Raw genomic sequence first — 20711 nt, 5'->3', positions numbered from 1 at the left:
TCATTCCCTAAAGACTGAACAAGGATTCCAGATTCCTGAAAAATTAAAACCCACCGGAATGCCGAGAGATCTATGAAAGCGAAGACATGCAAAACAGAAATGTTTATTACGCACTGGGGTTTGGTTCTTCACTGCAGTTTCACAGAAATGGGTTTGAAATGCTCACTTAAAAGCCAGGCATTTTAAAGCTGAGCAGCCTGGGGAAAGAGTCACTGTGTCACGTAAACCAAGTTGCATTTTTGCCCATCCTAAAACGCGACACATTAAACGGGGTGGCTCGGTTCTCCGTGGGAAAGAACGTCACACGCCTGATTGAGAGCAGGGATAGCTGGGGTTGAATCGACATTGTTGAATCAATATTACTCCTAGAATGCCACATTGCATGTACAGGTTACTATTTTACGGAGAAAGGCAACTGCTCAATTTCACGATGGGCACGGGTTATTGCTTAATGGAAATTGCTTACGTTTGGGACGACAATCAATCAAACCAATCCATCATTAGGAGAAAATTAAAGTTTTGTCGTTTGCATGGGGAAAAGAGGTCAATTGAAGAATTTTTTGTGACTAGGTTTTTGTTCTTCAGAACTAAGTTTTCCAGAAGGATTTCCCCCAGTTAAGTCTCTCAGCTAGGAAGTATACAGGATAAGGAGCTGGGTTTAGTTGGTTAGTTGGTAATTTAATTCTGTTTTGGTACCTCTTGGTCCCATATTTGAAATTTTTGCAAATGGACTCGAGTCCTTCTTTATTCTAGGTAGCCTGCATAGACACTAAAGAATAAAAGTGGAGAGTAAAAAAATTTTTAAAAAAGGGAGGGGGGGGAAGAGGGAAGGGAAAGAAAATGACACTCCGCTTTGCTAAAGAATATTTTGTGCCAAAATGTCCTCCCCCTGAACAGAATACAAGCCATACCATTCATTCCTGCAAGCAAAGTTTGGAGTTCCCCATTTAATAAACATTATTGTAACCACATCAGCCAGATTTACAACAGATCTGGGGTTGATTCTGGTGGGGTTTGGGTTTTTTTTGTTTTTTTTGGTGTACATACTGCAGATTCGTTTATGTGACAAACCAAAGTCGGAAAAAAACTTGGACCCACGTCCGCAAAACACAGTGCAACGTTTTAAGACAGGGAAAACAAACAGCTCTTATTTTTCCCCAAAAAATGTCTTTCTGTTTTCTTTTTGCTAAGAAATTAAGTAGCCGTGGTTGTTTTCTTCTGTCTGAGGGAGGGAGGAGGGAAGGATAAGGGGCAACCAAAAAAATGGGGAATAACAAAAAAAGAGAGAATTGCAAAGGAAAATAAGAAACAACAGCCATGACCTTCTGAATTTTAAGGGCAAGTTATAAGCCTAAGACTTTTTTTCTGATAAATTGTGACCAGGAGAAAACAAAAAAGAGAAAGGAAAAGGAAACAGCATTCTTTAAAGTACATTAAAGCAGTGATTTTAAACAAAGAAAGCAGAACTAGAACATCTTAAATTTTTAATCCTTTCTTTACAGATTACCTAGACCACTTTTGATTAAGAAACGGTAGAAAGTTAGTTTAACAGCCACAAGTTAACACCAAGAGGTGACACTTGTCAATTTCCATAGAGAGTCCTGCTTTTTGGGTGTGTCTGAAATGCACTTCTTCAGCTCTTCTATCACACATTGCTGACATCAACTCGGTCAGGTGTATTTTTTGTTGTTGTTTTTGTTTTGTTGTGTTTTGTTTTTGTTGTTGTCGTTGTTTTTAGTCCACTGGTCGTTTTTCACCATATTTCTTTGTAAACTCTTCAGCATTCTTACAGAATTTTTTACGGTCCTTAGAGTATTCTTCGGCTAAGTCGGCTCGAAGGGGGTGCTCTGGTTGGGGGTCGTTCACCAGTGCTATGAGGGACTGGATTACTGTCGAAAGAAAGGAAGGTGGGGGGGGGAAGAGGGGGGGGCGGGAGGAAAGAAGAAAGAAAGAGGGGGAAAGAAGGAAGGAAGAAGAAAAAGAGAGATCAGCGTGGCTGGGAAAGAGAGGCAGAACCATCGATTTGCAGATTCCCCGAGATTTATTGATTTGTAATAGATCGATTATCAAATTTATTTGCCACCCATCTTGCAGTTCAGGGGACTCTGAGCAGGTGGCACTCGAATCCTTGGGAATGGCACTTAAGTCCTCCACAAATGTTTTCCAAATTCTATTTTTTAATGGAAGAGAACTGGGAAAGTTTCCAATGCATGTATGGAACGAACGACCAAAAAGTTGTCATGTAAGCCATAGGGTTTAAATCTGAATTGAATGCAAACAGAAATGAAAATGTTCGCCCTATAATTGCTGCTTTTTTAAGGCTCTGGTTCCTCAACTTTGCCCTTCAAAGGTTGAGTGCAGCCTTCAAGCCCAGTTTTGGCCATGGTTGGCTAAATAAACCACAACTGACTGGAATGTGCTAAAGCAAAATGGGACAAATTACATTACATCTGGAGCCATTACATACGACAATCTTCACTGGTATATTTGATATTGGATCAGCCGCCATAATGGCGGTATATTCAGATTTATGAATGGAGGAACTACTCTGTGTGTGCAAAATAATGTGTGTGTAAAGCTTTTTCTGGCAGAAACAAAGAGAGAAACTCGGTTCTGAATCCACACTCTAGCAACACGAGCAAACAAAGAATGCTGGATGAGGAATATCAAAGCTCATCTTGGACTATTAGAATAATCCATTTAAGAATTGGTTGAAAGCGTACTATAACACCTTACGGCCACCTAAATGGGGTTTTATTCAGGAGATATGATGAACAAGGTCGATCGTACACGCCTTGAATATTGGACATATCGTTTTTCAGATGTAGCTAGCGGCCTGGAAATTTCACGTCTTTTTATCCTTTGCGATAAATTCAGATTTTTAAACTAAGCTAGGGAGGGAAGAATGAGAAAAATCAGAATTCGTTCTCCCTCAAATGTGATTTTCATCACAAGATTTAAAGAGCCCGGCATGCTTGCGCTCTGAAATTCCTTCCCAAAATTAAGACCTAGTACAGAAATCGATAGCCCAAACGGCTGGAGATCTCTTACCTTGATCAGTTTTGGTGGCTGGTTTCCAGTTTTCAGCACTAATTACTGGCAGACAAACCTGCCCCTTTTCATCGATGTTAGGGTGATAGATTTTCGTTTTAAATGTGATCTTGGGAGGTTTGAATGGATACTCTGCAGGAAAGTTGATTTCGATTCTGAACGCCCCCTTGTCGTATGGAGGGTTGTCCTACGAGAGGTAACACAGAAGGTTATGAAAAGCAGCCCAAGACAACCAGAGAAGGAATTCAGAGGAAAGCTGGAGAGTGGGAAGAGGAATCAGATATACAGGCAGTCCTCGACTTAACCGTTTGTTTATAGCGACCGTTCTAAGTTACGGCGGCACTGAAAAAAGCGACTTGTGACCATTTATCACACGACCATTGCAGCACCCCCATGGTCATGTAATCAAGCTTCAGATACTTGGCAACTGGCATGTACTTATGACAGTTGTAATATCCCGGGTCACGTGATCCTGTTTTGTAGAGTTGTGCGGTGGACTAGAGGTGGAGCTCTCGCCTCACAATCAGGAGGCTGTGAGTTTGATCCCAAAAAGAGGCAGATATTTCTCTCTCTGGGCACAAGGAGAATATATCTGCAGAACAAAACTCTGCCCTGGTGACAGGAAGGGCGTCCGGCAATCAAACACCCTGCTAGCTCCATTCAGTTGCCTAGACTCCACCCCACAAGGGATTATGGGGTCATTAAAAGAAGATGTGATCCCCTTTTTGTCACCTTCTGACAAGGAAAGTCCACAGGAAATCCAGATTCACTGACAGTCGTGTTGCTAGCTTAACACCTGCAGCGATTCACTGAACACCTGTGGCAAGAAAGGTTTGTATGATGGGGCGAAACTCACTTAATAAATGTTTCGCTTAGCCACATATGTTTTGAGCTTGGTTGTGGTTGAAAGTTGAGGACTACCTGTACAAGATCCGCCACTTAAAATTATTTTTTTAAAGGATTCTTTTAAAAGGACTCTTGCAGTGCCTTAGAGGAGGTGGTTCAAAGTTGAGAATGAAGGGAACAGAAAAATCTTTTGTAGGTTTGTTTTACTTATTAGTGGTTTCTTTTTAGATCTAAATCTAGTCTTTTCTTAAGCCTCCCTTCCCTGCTTTTCTCTCTCTCCATTTTTAGCAATCTGACTCATTTTATTATTATTATTTTAAATCTGATTTTTTTTAAAGAACTCACATATTGCAATCTTTATCAGCAGGATTCAGTTTATTTTATGCAATCTCCTGAAAAAAAAATGGGAACTGAATATCCACTCTGGGTTTCTTATACTATTTCTCTTGTTTTTATTGTTGTACATATTCTTTTGTTCTCGGGTTGTCAGCGGCCCAGAGTTTGGCTGGATGCCTGGGCAACTACGTGAAATCAAATAAAAGTTTGCCTGTGTTAACTTTTTTTCCACAAAGGAGTGTTCACACACAGACAAATTCAATGCAAATTACAGTATTGTTTACAGAAGACAGAACGATTAGGAATTTACCAATAAAAGCCTGCCAGAAGGATTATCTTGTAAAACTAGTATCTGGATAAAACAGTTGAACGACCATTATTCTCAAAGCAGCGACTTGTTAAAAATTAAATAAAAAGACGCCCACGATTCTGCAAGAGAATTGCAAGATACAACTTGACAATTATTTTCTTTTAAAGTACCTCTATTCAAATATATATTTTGTGTGTGAATGGAGAATACACATTCCTTCATTCTGGGGAAGTAACACAGTCAAGATTTGTTTGGGGGTGGGGAATCCTGGGGAAATGGAGATAAATAAAAGAGGCAGGGAATATTCAATCCTTCAGAATAAATTATTCACTCATGGGCACAACTTTTTATACAGCTAGTCCTCGACTTACAATTGGGCCCAACATTTCTGCTGCAAAGTAAGGCATTTGTGAAGTGGCTTTTTCTCCCTTTCACGACTTTCTTTTGAGATGGCTATTAAGTGAATCGTCTCAGCTTACCAAGTTCTAAGGTTGGGAAGCGACTCTTGGCTTCCTCTTCGATTTTGCTTGTCAGATCACAAAAAGAGACTTCAACCATCATAAATATGAGCCAGCTGCCAAACATCCGGATTTTGATCAAATGAGATGCTGCAATGGTTGTTAAGGTCATACCGTGTTTTCCCCGAAAATAAGATCGGATCTTATATTAATTTTTTTGCTGCATCAGGGCTTATTTTCCAGTTAGATCTTATTTGGGGGGAAATACGGTTAGGGTTAGGTTAGGGTGTCCATCTGGCTGACGATCTTAACTAGGGCTTATTTTGGGGGTAGAGCTTATCTTATAAGCATCCTGAAAAATCATGCTAAGCCTTATTTTCCAGTTGGAACTTATTTTCGGGGAAATACAGCAAGTCCTTTTTTTCCCAGTGCCATTGTTAACTTAGAACAGTCACTAAATGAACTGTTGTAAGTCCAGGACTATCTTTCTTCAGAAGTTAAGAGGGACCAGGTTTGGTGCATTAAAAATGTTCCTTAGATGACACCGAGACGGCAGGGCGAGCATGTCCCAACTTCAAGTGTCCTGAGGGGGCTTTGAGTTCCAACGTTTTAACTGCTGACGGGCTGTCTCTTGGCCCAACACAAGAAAGGGGAGTACCACACTTCTGTATGCTGCAATGTGTGACGTACATTGTGTGGCTTTACTTTATCTTCCTTTGTTCTAGGTGTCTCCCGGTAAGTATCCTGTTTTCCCTCCGGCCTCACGGCCTTGATCTATGCTTTGACGAAACTATTCTTGCCTTTATCACAGGGAAATCAAAGCCTTTATCAAATGAAAATGCCAACTCTCAGGGAGTGAAATGAGCCAGAGTGAGGGTTCTATTTTTCCTGTTAGGTAACAGCTTGAAACCTTCCTCCGTCCTTTGAATTGTTCTTCGTTTGTTTTAATAACCCTGTTATTTGACCGGCTTGCCTGCAAGGAGGCAAGGAAAGAAGAAACCCCATGACAACTGGGGTTGTTGCATCTCCAAAAGGACACAAAGCTTCAAATAATTAAGAATGGGTTTCAAATTTATGTGGGGCAGATCTTTAGACCTGGGATTTAACTGTCTGGCCATGCAGCTAGTCCTCAAATTCAAGGAGACTTTAACATTTAGAAAAGTGGCTCTTAAGGCCATAAAAGAAATCACTTTTGAATCCAAGAATGACAAGTTGGTGGTAGTCCTCAACGTGCGATCACAACTGAATCCAACATTTCTGTTGCTAAACAAAGTGGATGTTAAGTGAGTTGTGTCCCGTTTTACGACTCTCCCCTCACGGGGGTTAAGTGATTCACTGCAATTGTTATATGAATCATACAGTCAGTAAATGAATTCAGCTTCTCCCATCGGCTTTTGCTTGTTGGAGGCCGGCTGGGAAAGGTTAAAAATGGTGATCACGTGACCCCAGGACCGTGCAACAGTCATAAGTACATGCCAGTTGCCGACTGCCCAAATTCTGATCACGTGACCAAGGAGATGCTGTAGGTCATCAGTTATTTTTCAATGCCGTTGTTAACTTTAAATGGCCACTAAATGAATGGTTGTAACCCAAGGACTATCTTAAGAGAGCATTTCCTATCCTGCCCAAGACTTGTGGGATATGAGGGACAGGTATAGATTCTGTGATAGGGAATGAAATCTAAATTTCTTGAAATAAATTCTATGTTTCCTGTACCTGCATATTATGTTGAATGCTGGCATTCTTGGAGGGTGCTAGAAACAAATCCGTCACCATAGTTGCTATTTTAGCTGGCTATTCTAAGGCCCATTTTGAAGCTTTTAAGACTTGTGGTGTGCTTTTTCTCCCTTTCGTTTTTCCTTCACATCCATTTCCCCCCCCGTTGTTGTTGTATCTTGTTAGCTGCACTACAACAGGAGCTTCTCTTGGGCCGGGTTTCTCTTTTTAAGTTTTAACCACTGAGCAACGATTTAGAGGTTTAAGGACTTTAGAAATTAGAAATACTTTTCTTTTAATGGAAAGATGGATGGCAGCTAATTTAATTATTCGGGTGGCATTCGCACAGAAATATTTTTTTTCTTCTTCACTCTGGAAATCGCCACGGATTCGCTCGGCCTGTTCTGCGAGGACCAAGCTAAAGGTGTCAGGGTATTTAGGGAAAATTAGAGAGTTCACTAGAGCTCTGGTGCATTTTAACAATTACAAGAGGTTACTTTTCACACTCACGGGAACAATAAGCCCTTGCCAAGTCAATAAGTTAGCTTCGTCCACCTGGATATTACGGAAATTCTTCATTCCACATTTGCGGATTTCTTCAAGCTCCTACAAGCCGAGCAGAGAGAGAGAGAGAGAGAGAGAGAGAGAGAGAGAGAGAGGAGAGAGAGAGAGAAGCATATTAACCACACCAGCCAAAATAACCAGTTGTAATATTCAGGAAAACACACGGGTTATTTTTACTTTCATATCGTCTTAGTCAAAGTCAAACTGTCTCCCAGTCGGTCTTCTCCCCTTTTTCTTCCTCTTGTCATGCTACAGGTTTACTACAAGGAGATATGGAAGGGATAGCTAAAATCAGGATCCATCTGGAAAAGGCCCAATTCCTCTGTTTGGCTTTCACAGAGAATTCAGACTTAATACCAGCCAGTATTCTGTCACTATGTTACACAGGTAGCTCTCGACTTATGACCCCAAATGGAGCCCCAAATTTCTCTTGCCGAGGGGGACAGTTGTTAAGTGAGTTTTGCCCTAGTTTTATGACCTTTCTTGCCCCAGTTGTTAGGTAAGTCACTGCAGTTGTTGTGAAGTGAATCAAGCTTCCCCATCGACCTGCAAAAGGGGATTGCATGACCCCAGGGCGCTGCAACCCATCATAAATATGCGTCAGTTGCCAAGCTTTTGGTCACATGGAGATGCTGCCACAGTCATAATGTGAAAAACTGCCAGAAGTTGCTTTTTTCAGTGTCACTGTAGCTTCAAACGGTCACTAAATGAACTGTTGTAAGCTGAGGGCTACCTGTACAATCAGCTTTTCAGCTGCTGCCGATTGACTTCCAGGGCAGTTCAAGGTGCTGATTGTCACCTTTAAAGCCCTTCCTGGCTTGGGACCAGGTGACCTGAAGGGTAACCGCCTCTTGCCGGTCACATCCACCCAACCCATCAGAGCGGGAAGGCAAGGAATGTTGCGGTCCCAGGCCCTAGGGAGATACACCTGGTGGGACCCAGAAGAAGGGCCTTCTTCGTGGTGGCTCCGTCTCTCTGGAACACCAGAGATTAGAAGGGCCCCCACTCTAGCACTCTTTCGAAAGGCACTGAAGACCTGGTTTTGCCAGCGGGCCTGGGGAACCCAGAGTGGGATGGAGACCATCCAATGGCTAGTGTGATCTGCTGTCATCGGGGCTGTGGGTGGGAGTTTGGGGAGTGATTTTTTTTATCTTTTTCCCAGATTTTGTTCTATTGTACTTTATTAATCTATTTGATTCTTTTTGTTAGTTTTTGCTGCTTTTTTATTTTTAGTTTTAAATATGGTTTTACATTGTGTGAGCTGCCTCGAGTTGCCATGGGCGAATAGGCAGCAACATAAATTAAATAATAAATAACTCTCCCGTGCCAGATTGTCACAAAGAAGTGGGAGTCAAGCTACCCTCCAAAGCACCTGAAAGAAAGGACAAGAAGCAACGGATGGAAACTAACCAAGGGGAGAAGCAATTTAGGACTAAGGAGCAATTTCCTAACAGTGAGGACAATTAACCAGTGGAACTGCTTGCCTTCGGAAGTTGTGGGTGCTTCATCTCTCGAAGTTTTAAAGAGATATTGTCTGAAATACTATAAGCTTTCCTGCCTAACAGGGGACTGGATTAGAAGACACCCCCCCCCAAGGTCCCTTCCAATTCTGCTAATTCAGATTATATCATACATTTGCCATCGCACAGCACACAGCAGCCAGACCAGTGAGCATCAAGAAGATAGTACCCTTCCCTACAATTGCAAGCAATGTAAGCAAATAAACGTAGCCCTAACTGCAAAGGAACCAGATATTTTTAAAAAAGGAAATTAACCAAAATAGGATTATTCCCTTATGGGGGGAGGGGGGGGAAGGAAAGAACCTCTTCTTTAGAAACTTGTCAAACTAGCATATGATGACTATCATCATATCCTACGAAAAAGGAGAGAAAAAGAACCACGACTTGGGGAAGGAGGACTGTTTTTCGAAACTGGGAGCACCACTCCTACCCCAATATCGATATAGTTAGTAAAGCTCAACGTAGTAACAAGAGCTTGAAAAGAAAATGTCAAGAATAACATACAAACGAGATAAGAGTTTGTGTTGATTGTTCGGTTATGAAGATAGCTAATTGACCTACAACACACATCCAAAACAGATGGTGATGATACATACACGGATCAACAAAACCATTTCAAAATGTTGGTTTCCACCGATACGTGGCTGCTCCTGCAACAGTTTGTGTTACATCTGCCTGCAGTTTGGCAGTTCGAGTCTCAGCAGGCTCAAGGTTGACTTCCATCCTTCTGAAGTTGGTAAAAAGGAGGACCCAGATTGTTTTTAGGGGCAAGAGGCTGACCCTGTAAACCGCTTAGAGAGGTCTGGAAAGCAGTGTGAAGTGGTATATAAATCTAAAGGTTATTGCTAAATGCTATCTGGGCACTTTCTCCCAGTCCCTCTCTCTCAGCCCAACCAACCTTGTGGCGATGGGGAAAGTTGGAGGAGGAAGATGGGTTGGATATGTTCACCGCCTTGAGTGATTTGTAAATAAATAAAAAAAAATCTTTGTTCACTTCCAGCAAGTAATTAAAGCCACTCCAAGGGAGTACACAAGGATCAAGGTAAGATGATAAGAGTGTGATATAGCCAATAATTGAAATGCCAATCAGTAGTAAATTTTAATGTAACAAGAAGCATAAATTGAAAGGCATATCAAATGTTGGAGAATTGTCACTTATTTCATCAGACTCATTCCAAGATAGACTGTCCAACTGACCATTCTAACCCAGCCCTTCCAAGAGGCCTTCAGGTCAAGGGAAGACTATTTATTACTTTACATAAGCCTGAGTGTTAATTGATTCTACTTGTAAGGTTAAAAAACTCTAGAGCAGAGCAACCAATAATGTATCAGTTCAACCTATATACTTGAATATGCTGGGTTTTTTTTGGAAAATATACCTATTCTCCAAAACATCTGAAGGTAGGACAAGATGGGAGCTTATCAAAGAAAGATTCAACCTAGAACTAAGGAGAAATTTCCAGACAGTGAGAATAATTAATCAGTGGAACAACTGGCTTCCAGAAGTTGTGGTTATTCCATCACTGGAGGCTTTTAAGAAGAGACTGGACAGCCACTTGTCTGAAATGGTATAAGATCTCCTGCTTGAGCAGGGGGTTGGACTAGATGACCTCCAAGGACCCTTCCAACTCTTATTCTCTAATTCTGCTTCGAGATTGGGTCCATCACCATCATGAATTGACCTGATCTGGTGAAACCATGAAGATTTGGTTGGAGCAGGAGTCACCCACAAAATCCATAGAGTAGATGGGATATAATTAGCTACGCTCACTGCTAACAAAAATAGAAATCTCTCATGAGGGATTTGACCTGCACTGTGAAAATATTGCACTGGTTCCATGGGTGTGCCTGATGCATTCAGCTTATGCAGGCGTTCAGCCGAGTAAATGTTTGACAATTTAGCTGTGTAGGGTAATAAACCAGATTGCTGTTTCCTTGTCTTGGAAGGCAGACATTCAAAGTCAAATTAGAGTAAACCTCTCAAACCGTCTTGAACACTCTGGATTCAAGAACTGAAAAAAACAAGACAGAGAACTTAAAAAGTCACTAGCCTGCCAGTTCAGCAGTGAGGAATTTCCCAAGAAGTTGGCATCACCCTTGGTAGTATTAAAGATGATGTCGTAATTACGTGGCTAGGAAAGTTTTAAGTGTTGTGTCACTGTTTGCTGATAATATCCAGCGTTCCGTATATTACACTTCCCGTACAAGTTTACATAGAGTTTCATCCAAACCCAGGCCAATTATCTTGCTTCTTTTCAGTTCATTTCAACTGAAATGAAAAGAAAATGCCACAAGACTCATGTGAGAATCTGTGACCTTGGGTGGGGATGTCCCAGATTTATTGTTGGCGTGCGTGTCATATGGGTCACATGAAAACTTCTGAGTCACTGTGAATATCCATTTGGTTCTTCCCACTAGTGGGGACTGTTAATCAGGAATAAACCAGCATTTATGTCAGTTTCTGCCCTTTTGGGACTCTAAAACCAACAACCCTTAGCCAGCTTCAAACCCTGGGTGTACCTCTGGCTTTGCTAAGGAAACCACTACGATTCTTGCTTCAGCTGCAATGCTACCTGGCTCTTTCTAATTCAATCTCTAAGGACTGAAGCCGTTTCCATCTACGATTTATAAAACATTATTATTTTATTATTATCAAATTTATTTGCCATCCATCTCGCAGTGAAGAAAGGACTGAGCAGATAATTATGATTTAATTAATGCTGTAAGCTGCCCAGAGTAGTTTTGTTACAAGGTGGGTAGCAAATAAGATTGATCGATCGATATAAATGATATAGAGATAAGATTGATAGGATAGACAGACAGACAGACAAAGAGACTGACTTCATGAGCTCAGCTAACAAGGCTTATTCAATAAACCATAGTTTTAAAGTTATAACAATGCTAGGCCCAAACTAAAAAGTGCCACCAGTATGCCAACAACTTTCAGGTCTGTATTTTCTTTCCATCAAACTGCTAAATTCTATATTAGGATCTATTTTTAGCACAGGACCAAAAGGAGGTGCTCAGATCCGGGCATGTGGGCTCAACTTCTACTGGACAAGGTTACCTTTCCTTTCTCTTCAAGACACAGGTTTACATCTTGGGCGAACTTCGGAATTCAGGCTGAAGTGTCATTCAATATTTGAATATGCCTGAACAATTAAGACCAGCTAGTCAGCTACACTCAATGCTGAAAATATCAGGGGTGGCCAGAGTAAGATGCACTTAACTTATATCTTGTTTGGAATTATTCAATTCTGATGTGTCGAGATTCTTCTAAAAATATATTTCTAAGTTTTAATTTGACTGGAAAGTTAGAGCCAGACTAATGTTTCTCAACCCTGGCAGCTTTAAGATGCATGGACTTCAACTCCCAGAATTCCCAAGCTGGCTGGGGAATTCTGGGAACTGAAATCCACACAAGGTTGAACAACTGGGCTACAAAACCTGGCTATAAAAACCATGCAGTGGTTTTGTTTCAATCTCTACTCTGTTGACTCAGGACCGTTTTGCACACTTCCAGCCACTGCAGCCCCGTGATGTACATTCAGATCCTTGACAACTGGTTCATATTTATGACGGTCGCAGTGTGATACCCTAACCCTGACAAGCAAAGCCAAACGGGGGAGCCAGATTTACTTAACAACCGTGTTACTAACTTAACAGCTGCAGGGATTCACTTAAACAAACGTGGCAAGAAAAGGTGTAAAGTGGGGCAAAACCCACTTAACAACTGTCCTGCTCAGCAATGGAAATTCTGGGCTCAGTTGTGGTCGTAAATCAAGGACTACCTATAATGTATAGCTTTAGTTATATCTGACACGTTTTCCCATGCCTGGACGTTTTAATCTACCCCCCAGAAAGGCAAATCCTGGGAATAAAAGAAAGTTAACATTGATCACTTAAAACCTCTGGGAGGCATCTGAGTTTCCTCTTTATTACTCCTCTTGCGAGGGGAAGGCTTTTATTTATCTGGGGGGTTTTGAAATGAAAAATAGATTTTGACTACTCTGTTGCAAGAGAGAATTGCTTGTGTGTGTTTTTTGTTTTGTTTTTACACAAATAAGGTTACATTTTAGGTTGTTGACTGTGTTAAAATATAAGAGAAAAAAAAACAGAAGAAAAAGCTCAAAATACAGGTAGTCCTCAACTTACAACAATTCATTTAGTGGCCATTCAGTTACAACGGCGCTCAAAAAAGTGACAGGACTGTTTTTCACACACATACGACCGTTGCAGCATCCCCATGGTCACACGATCTACATTTGGATGCTTGGCAACTGACTTGTACTTATGTCGGTTGCAATGGGAGAGGGGGAAAAGCAGGATTCGCTTAACAACAATTTGACTAATTTAATAACTACAGGGATTCACTCAACCACTGGAGCCCAGAAAAGGACGAAAAATGGGGCAAATTCACTTAACAAATGTTTTACTTAGCTGTGGTCTGAGACTGTCATAAACTGAGGGCTCTTGCAGCAGAAATTTTGGGCTCAATCGATTTCTAACATTTAAGCAGGCATAAGGATTTTGGGGAGTAGTAAATACAAATGGATGACCTCACCACCAGGTAACATCTATTTCCTAGCTCCAGTGTACTTGTTAGGAAAATTAAATAAGTGTAATCTTCAGGAATCATTAACTGTGCTGTCTAAAAGTCTCCTATTGTGGGAAGGATGCTCTTTATTATTTGGGATGCTTCTTACAGATTTCGGCCCTCCATTTCAGTATGGAAATTTTTAAAAATATTTTGCCTTCGCACGTAGCATGGACTGGGGATTTCAAAGGTTATTGGTGGATTGTAGCCTGCTTCATTCCTGGTGACTTAACCACGGTATTTAGGCTTAGGTATCCTGGAGCCTCACATCTGCAAGGTTGAAGATTCTGCAATTCCTGCCTGTAGGAAGTTGCCTTTTAATAACCAGGTTTAGTAACTTCTACTTTATAATTAATTCCGTTCTCCATGTACAAAGTGAGATCAAAATCACCCATAAGAATAATTATTTCAGAGCGTACTTCTTTCAAAAAAGAGAAATATTTCAAGTTGAGCACATAATTAAACAGGGGATTGGGGATAACCTCTCACTCTGGATCTCCTGGGTAATTCTGACTGGTAACTTTTTCTCAGCCCAACTGTGATCTTACAGTGTTGTAAAAGGCTAAAGCGATGAGTAATAATGCTGCTGCCAATGCCTCACAGGAAACGTGAGATATAAATGTAATAAAATAAATAAACCTCCATTTAGGCATCTCTATGTAAATGAGCGTGGGTGGGGGGGAAACGGATGATCTGCAGAATTACCATCCTGAATGCATCGTTGCTTTGTGAGGTGATTCCAAACTTTTATAGCATACATTCCTCTTTGTGACATTAAAAAAAAACAAAAACCTGTCACAAGTTCAGGAGTAGGAACACAAGTCACATCTGTATTAAAATCAGTCACTATAAAGCGAGCCAGAAACTTTCAGAGGTTCTGATCGTCCTGTCAACTCTGCCTGAAATTAATATTAAGATAAGGCAGGCTTGAATTACAGACCTAATGAGCAATCAGCTGTTTAATACCCTGTGCTACTTAAGGGCACAAAGATTAAAGGGTTGTTTTTTTTTAAAAAAAATCTACAATTCACAGATATTATTAAATCGACAATTGCATCAAAAGAAGGCCAGGGAGGAACATTTCTTTGCTTAGCTCATGGAATTTTAATATTCATTTTCGTTTTGAGTTAGATAAACAACACCCTTTGTATTAGCAATATATATATATGCATGCATTATACACACACACACACAAAATGAGGGAACACAAACCCAGTACTAAACGAACCTGCAAACTCTGTATTACACTAACATCCAAAACGTAGTTACTCAATATGGGATCTACTATCCTATGTTATAAGACTACAGGTTATTGGGGGTTCAATATCCTCAAATAATTTCTGTGAAATAAGCAATGTTTGATTCATGTATGCATCTGTATCCCACCTTTATTATTGTTATACGTAACACAAGGCAGCAAACATATTCAAAGTACCTTCCTCCTATTTTCAGCACAACCACCCTGTGAAAGTGAATTGGTTGAGAGAAACTGAATGGGCCAAAGGTTTTCAAGCCTTAAGGCAGGACTAGAATTCAGTCTCCTGGTTTCTAGCCTGGTGTGTTAATCACTAGACCAAACTGGCTCTGTATTCTAGCTCTGATTAACAGGTTTTGTATGATTAAATATACTGATATTGCTGTCAGCTGTTAATTGTATATCACCATTGTATCTGGGTTGGGAATGTATTAAAATCCAGTATATTTTTTGCATGTAAAATGGCCATGGACTCTAAGTATCTTCTTGCTTCTTCAGTTTAGGTTACAGGTAGTCCTCATCTTATGAAAACTGAGCCCCAAATTTCTCTTGCTAAGTGAGACAGTTGTTAAGTGAGCTTTGGCTCATTTTATCACCTTTCTTGCCACAGTTGTTAAGTGAATGACTGCAGTTATTAAATTATTGTGGTTATTAAGTGAATCTCGCTTCCCCATCGACATTGCTTGTCAGAAGTACAAAGGGAAATCACATGATCCAGGGACATTAAAACTGTCATAAATGAAAGAGTTGCCAAGCATGACGTGGGATGCTGCAACAATCGTTAAGTATGAAAAACAGTCATAAATCACTTTTTTCAGGCCGTTGTAACTTTGAGCCATCAGTAACCTGTTGTAAGTTGAGGACTACCTGTATCAGTTATAAATGTGCAAGTGAACAGAGGGTTAAAAACAGAAAAGGCCATATTCTTTAAGGAAATTACTTTTGCTGTTAACTGCAAGGGTATGACTTTGACATATGAGTACCTAAGCAAGCAATTACAATAAAGTACAGAGTACATGACAAAATTAATAATATGGATGGACTGTATCTGTAAAATCAGATTTCCCCCTTCTCCAAGTTTACAGAAACACCAACCCGGACTACTCTGTAGGTGGATGAATGTGGGAGAAATGTTTAATTCCAGGCAGGATTTGTGAGAATTATATCCATAACTGTCTCACTTAGCAAGAATTATATTAGTGACATCATTACTTAAAAGTCCAAGTATTTCTTGAATTCTTCTAACTAAATCCTGTTCATGGAGTTTTAAAACGTTAAGAGGGTTACCCCAAATCTATAATCATATATAAAAATATGTAAAAGAAAATGAGAGACTTAAACCTTCTAAAGCAAAAAGCTGAATCAAGGTGTGGTAGCCAACTTCACATCTCCGCTGTTATGATGCAATGTTAGCAAAAGCTTTACCCGAATATTAAAAAAACAAACTCCTATTAACGGCAAGGAATATACCATAAAAGGTCCCTTCCTAGAAACTCCTAATAGAGATTTCCTAAACCTCACATGCTAGACAGGATGAAGTTAGAAAGTGAAAGTGAAAACAAGCGCTAGAAAGTAGATAGCCTGCTATAAAAAGAATGAAAAAGAAAATGCATCTCAAACTCATTTATGTGATGCCTAAGCAGGTTTCTTACTACCTTCTGACACTGACATAGTTATGCTCTTACCTAATAAATTATATTGGATTATTTGATATGAATTTTTATAGATTTTAACACGTGGAAACCCCATTCGGCGCAGTGTAGCGTTACGTCTACCTGACTTGTAGTTCTTCCCTGCCAGCTTACTCTTTTTAAGATCCAAATGGACCGCTTTGTTGCCTTTATTGTCCCAAACCTGTTCTTATGGATATTCCACTTTACATAATCCAGGAAGTTAATAAACCCAATCCTTTTACATTGTCTTCCTATGGCTGAACAAAGCAACTGCAGGGACCAGGAAGCTTTAGGATGAGCACATAACATAAATGAAGACCAAACCAACCATCTCACCTGCATACTTTGCACAATAGCATCCAGCAGGTCAGTTAAGGCTACATTCCCAGGACAAGTTAATCATATGTAGCCTTAACCTTAGTTTAGGGGGGTGAAATTTGGGTGGGGGGGCAGGATTGAGCATACTGTGTGAAGCAGACAATTTGCTTATGATGTAATTCCATTTACTATCTGACACTAAAAAATAGATTATTTAAATTTAAGAAAAGCTTTGAGGGGCTGAGGATGGGGGAAGGTGCTGCTTAAGCTTGGTTGTTTTCTTGTAGATGTTTCATTACCCAACTAGACAGCATCATCAGTACTAAAAGAGAAGAGTTTGCGAGGAGGAGGAGGAGGAAATGATGATGTTGACAGGGTCCTTGGTGCTCTCTGAGCTTGGAGGTTTTCTTGCAGACATTTCATGACCCAACTAGGTAACATCATCAGTGCAAACCCCACTCCCTCCTAGCCCTGATGATATTACCTAGTTGGGTCATGAAATGTCAGGAAGAAACAACCCCCCCAACTCAGAGAAGCACCAAGGACCCCACAGTCCTCCTTTTTTACTCCTCCTCCTCCTCCTTTCCACAAACCCCCTTCCCTCCTAGCCCTGATGATATTACCTAGTTCGGGTCATGAGACGTCTGCAAGAAAAAAAAAAACCCAGCTCAGACACCACCAAGTCCTCTTTTTCCTCTTCTCTTCCTTCTCTCCGCAAACCCTAACCCTAACCCTCCTTGCCCTGATGATGTTACTTAGTTGGTTCGCGAAACGTTGGGAAGAAACCCACCCAGCTGAGAGAGCACCAAGGACCCCAGAGTCCTCGTCCTCCCCTCCCTCCTGATGTTACCTAGTTGGGTCAGGAAACGTCTCTGCAAGAAAACCACCCAGCTTTCAGAGAGGATCTCCTGGTGGTTCCCTTTCCCTCCCCCAAGATAGGGAAGGAAACCCCTCCCCCCCCCACTTCCAAGGAAAAACCTTTGGGCTGAAGAATGGGGGGTGGGGAGGGGGGCAGGCAAAGCATCCCAGCTGGGCCTCCTCTTCGGGCCCCCACTTCGCCCAAAGCCGCTTTCGTAACGTCAGGAGGCGCCGCCGCCCATCCGAAGACGCGCGGGGGAGGAAGGGGGGAGGAGGAGGGCCCTCCCTCCTTCTCCCTCTCTCCTCCCCGGCCCATTTTAACCCCCTCCTCCTTGAGGGGAGGGGGCGGTCTCTCACCTCAGATGCCCCCTCCTTGTCCCGCTTTGCTTAGTCACCCTCCCCCCCTTAGAAAGTGAGAGCCCCCACCTCAACCTCCCCCCGCGCCGCCATCGACCCCGCGAGAGGCCTCCTCGCCCCCTCCCGCCGCCGCCCCGCCTCAGGCTCCGGCGGGGCCGCCCCGGCCGCCCGGCGGAAGCGCGGCCCCGGAACCTCGCCGGCGCGGCCCCGAAAGCCGAGCGGCTTCCCGAAAGCGAGGAGAGACATCCCCACCCCCCCTACCCAGGCCGGCGGTCCTTTCGCCCGCTCGCCCACCCTGGGCTCGGCCGGCCCGTCCTCCCCGCGCGCGCCCCGCCTCTCTCCGGCCCCGGCCCGGCGGCCTCAGCCTGGATGTTACCTTCATCAGCCTCCTGCTGGCCGCCATCTTGGATCTGCTGCCGCTGCCCCACAATGCATAGCGGCGGCGGCGGCGGCGCTTCCTGGAAGGCAGGCAGGCCGGGCGGGCGGGCAGGCAGGCAGGCCGGGCGGGCGGGCGCGAGAAACAGGGTGAGGTTGGCGTGATTGAGGCGAGCCTGGCTGGTCGGGCGGGTGGGGAAAAGAGGAGGAAGAGGAGGAGGAAGAAAAGGAGGAGGGGAAGAAGAAGAGGAGGAGGGAGGAAGGGGAAGGAGAGGAGGAGGAAGAAAAGGAGGAGGGGGAAGAAGGAAGGAAAGGGGGAAGGTGTGAGTGAAGGTGGAGAAGAAGGAGGAGGAGGAAGAAGAGGAGGGAAAGAAGAAGGGAGAAAGGGGAAGGAGAGGAGGAGGGGGAAGAAGGAAGGAAAGGAGGAAGGTGTGAGTGAAGGTGGAGAAGGAGGAGGAGGGGGGGAAGAAGAGGAGGGGGAAAGAGAAGGAGAGGAGGAGGGGAAGAAGGAAGGAAAGGAGGAAGGTGTGAGTAAAGGTGGAGAAGGAGGAGGAGGAAGAGGAAGAAGAGGAGGGAGAAGGGGAAGGAGAGGAGGGGGAAGAAGGAAGGAAAGGAGGAAGGTGTGAGTGAAGGTGGAGGGGGAAGGAGAGGGGGGAAGAGGGAAGGAAAGGAGGAAGGGGAGCGTGAAGGTGGAGAAGAAGAGGAGGAAGAAGAACAAGACAAAGAGGCGGAGGGGAGGAGAGCGTGAAAGTGGAGGAGAGGAGAAAGGATGAGAAGGGCAGCAAAGTGAGGGTGAAGATGAAAGGGATGAAGGATGGGAAGACTGAAGACAATGAGATGAGGGTGAAGGAGCAAGTGAGAAGAAGAGGAGGATGGAGGAAGACAAGCTGAAAAAGGAGGGGAAGATGGAGTAGAGCAACAAAGTCTCGAGAAAGAGGAGGAGAAGAGGAGGAGGAGGAGGAGGAGGAGGAAGAAGAAGAAGAACAAGAAGAACAAGAACAAGAAGAACAAGAAAGAAATAATGATGGTGAAGCAGCAAGTGAGAAGAAAATGGAAAAAGAAGGGGAGTATGTGAAGATGGAGAAGAAGAGAAAGAGGAACAAAGTGATGGTGAAGACAAAAGGAAGAAGGATGAAGGCTGGGAGGAATGTGGTGATGAAGAAGATGACAAGATGTTGGTGGAGGACCATGTGAGAAGAGGAGGATGGAGAAAGAAGGAGGAAGACAGAAAATGGAGAAGAAGAGGAAGGTGGAGAAGAGGCAAATGTGAAGACGAAGGAAGAGGAAAAAGGGAGGAATGTAGAGGATGAAGACAGGATTATGGTGAGGGAGCAAGTAAGGAGGATGGAGAAAGGAGGAGGAAAACTGAAGATGGAGAAGAGGAGCAGAAAGGTGAAGAAGAGGAACAAAGGGATGGGGAAGAGGAAGAAAAGGATGGGAGGAATGTGGAGATGAATAAGAAGATGATAGTGAAGGATCAAGTGAGAAGAAGAGGGGGATGGAGAAAGGAAAAAGAGGACAGTGGAGATGGAGAAGAGGAGGAGGAAGGTGAACTAGAGGAACAAAGTCTTGATGGTGAAGAAGAAAGTGAGAAGACGTGCAAACTGCAGAAGAGGAGGAAGAAAGGGATGAAGAAAAAGAGGAAGGACCTGAGGACAATGAAAAGGAAAAATGTAGGGAATGATGAAGATGATAAAGACAAAAGTGAAATTATGGATTCAATTATTCTTCCATTCAGTATTTTAAAAGAGATTTTTGTTTTGCAGTCTTCTGGAACTGGTACCTGTTTCCTGTTGGCCTTCTGGCTGTAACAGGTTTGATCTGATTTGATTTGGTGCCCTCACCTGGTTACCTCCCCAATTAATTTAAACATTTTTTAAAACTGCATTTGATCCAGCCTGGAAAATTAAACCCCCAAAAGCAAGCATATTCTCCTTTGCATTGTGGACTGACTCCTTTTCTCCCTCAGTTTTTTAAAATAATAAATCACCTTAGAGTGTGGTGTTTTTATTGTTCTCAGTGGCTTTGGATACAATATGTAGAAACAAAGGATGTAAACGGAGATATAAACAAATCAGCAAATTCCTAAGTTTCCCCTCTCTGGTTGATAAAAAGATTCGTTTGTTTTGATTTTGATGTGTATTTTCTTACTGGCTGCTTTTAGAAGCTTAAAAATACAACTGTGTATTGATAGGCAAGTTGTAGGCGAGGATGACATCAGCGTTTTCATAGCAGCCGGTATAAGATTTTGAAGCCATTAATAATCCATGTAACCTATTTTGCAGACGAGCTTAAATTAGCCAGTGAAGCAAAAATAAGGGATGGGTTTTTGATTATGCAAGGCGCATGTTGCTTTTCCAGGGACAAACAATTCACTTTCTTAGCTGTCTTTGCATTCTTCTTATGGAGTGGAACCGCAGGGTATAAATGAAATAAATAAATTAGAAATTAAAAAGTAAACAGGCATAGATGGGGAG

General features: G+C 42.5%; 1 protein-coding gene across 1 annotated transcript; it reads right to left on the bottom strand.

Annotated features, from left to right (window-relative positions):
* Nucleotides 1-1467: 1467 nt before the first annotated feature.
* UBE2L3 (ubiquitin conjugating enzyme E2 L3) lies at nucleotides 1468-18290 on the bottom strand. Its single transcript, XM_026686664.2, has 4 exons — nucleotides 18236-18290; nucleotides 7228-7323; nucleotides 3052-3238; nucleotides 1468-1889 (listed from the first exon to the last, which is right to left on the bottom strand). The coding sequence occupies exons 1-4, from the start codon at nucleotides 18260-18262 to the stop codon at nucleotides 1735-1737; spliced, it is 465 nt and encodes a 154-aa protein (XP_026542449.1). The 5' UTR covers nucleotides 18263-18290; the 3' UTR covers nucleotides 1468-1734.
* Between the last annotated feature and the right edge of the window lie 2421 nt (nucleotides 18291-20711).

Source organism: Notechis scutatus, chromosome 13, assembly GCF_049901735.1.
Source record: "Notechis scutatus isolate UNSWTSFEM ecotype Mainland chromosome 13, rNotScu1.2, whole genome shotgun sequence".
In the NCBI taxonomy this organism is placed as follows: Eukaryota; Metazoa; Chordata; class Lepidosauria; order Squamata; family Elapidae; genus Notechis; species Notechis scutatus.
The sequence above is the reverse complement of the archived record's forward strand: the minus strand, read 5'-3'. Positions and strand labels throughout refer to the sequence as shown.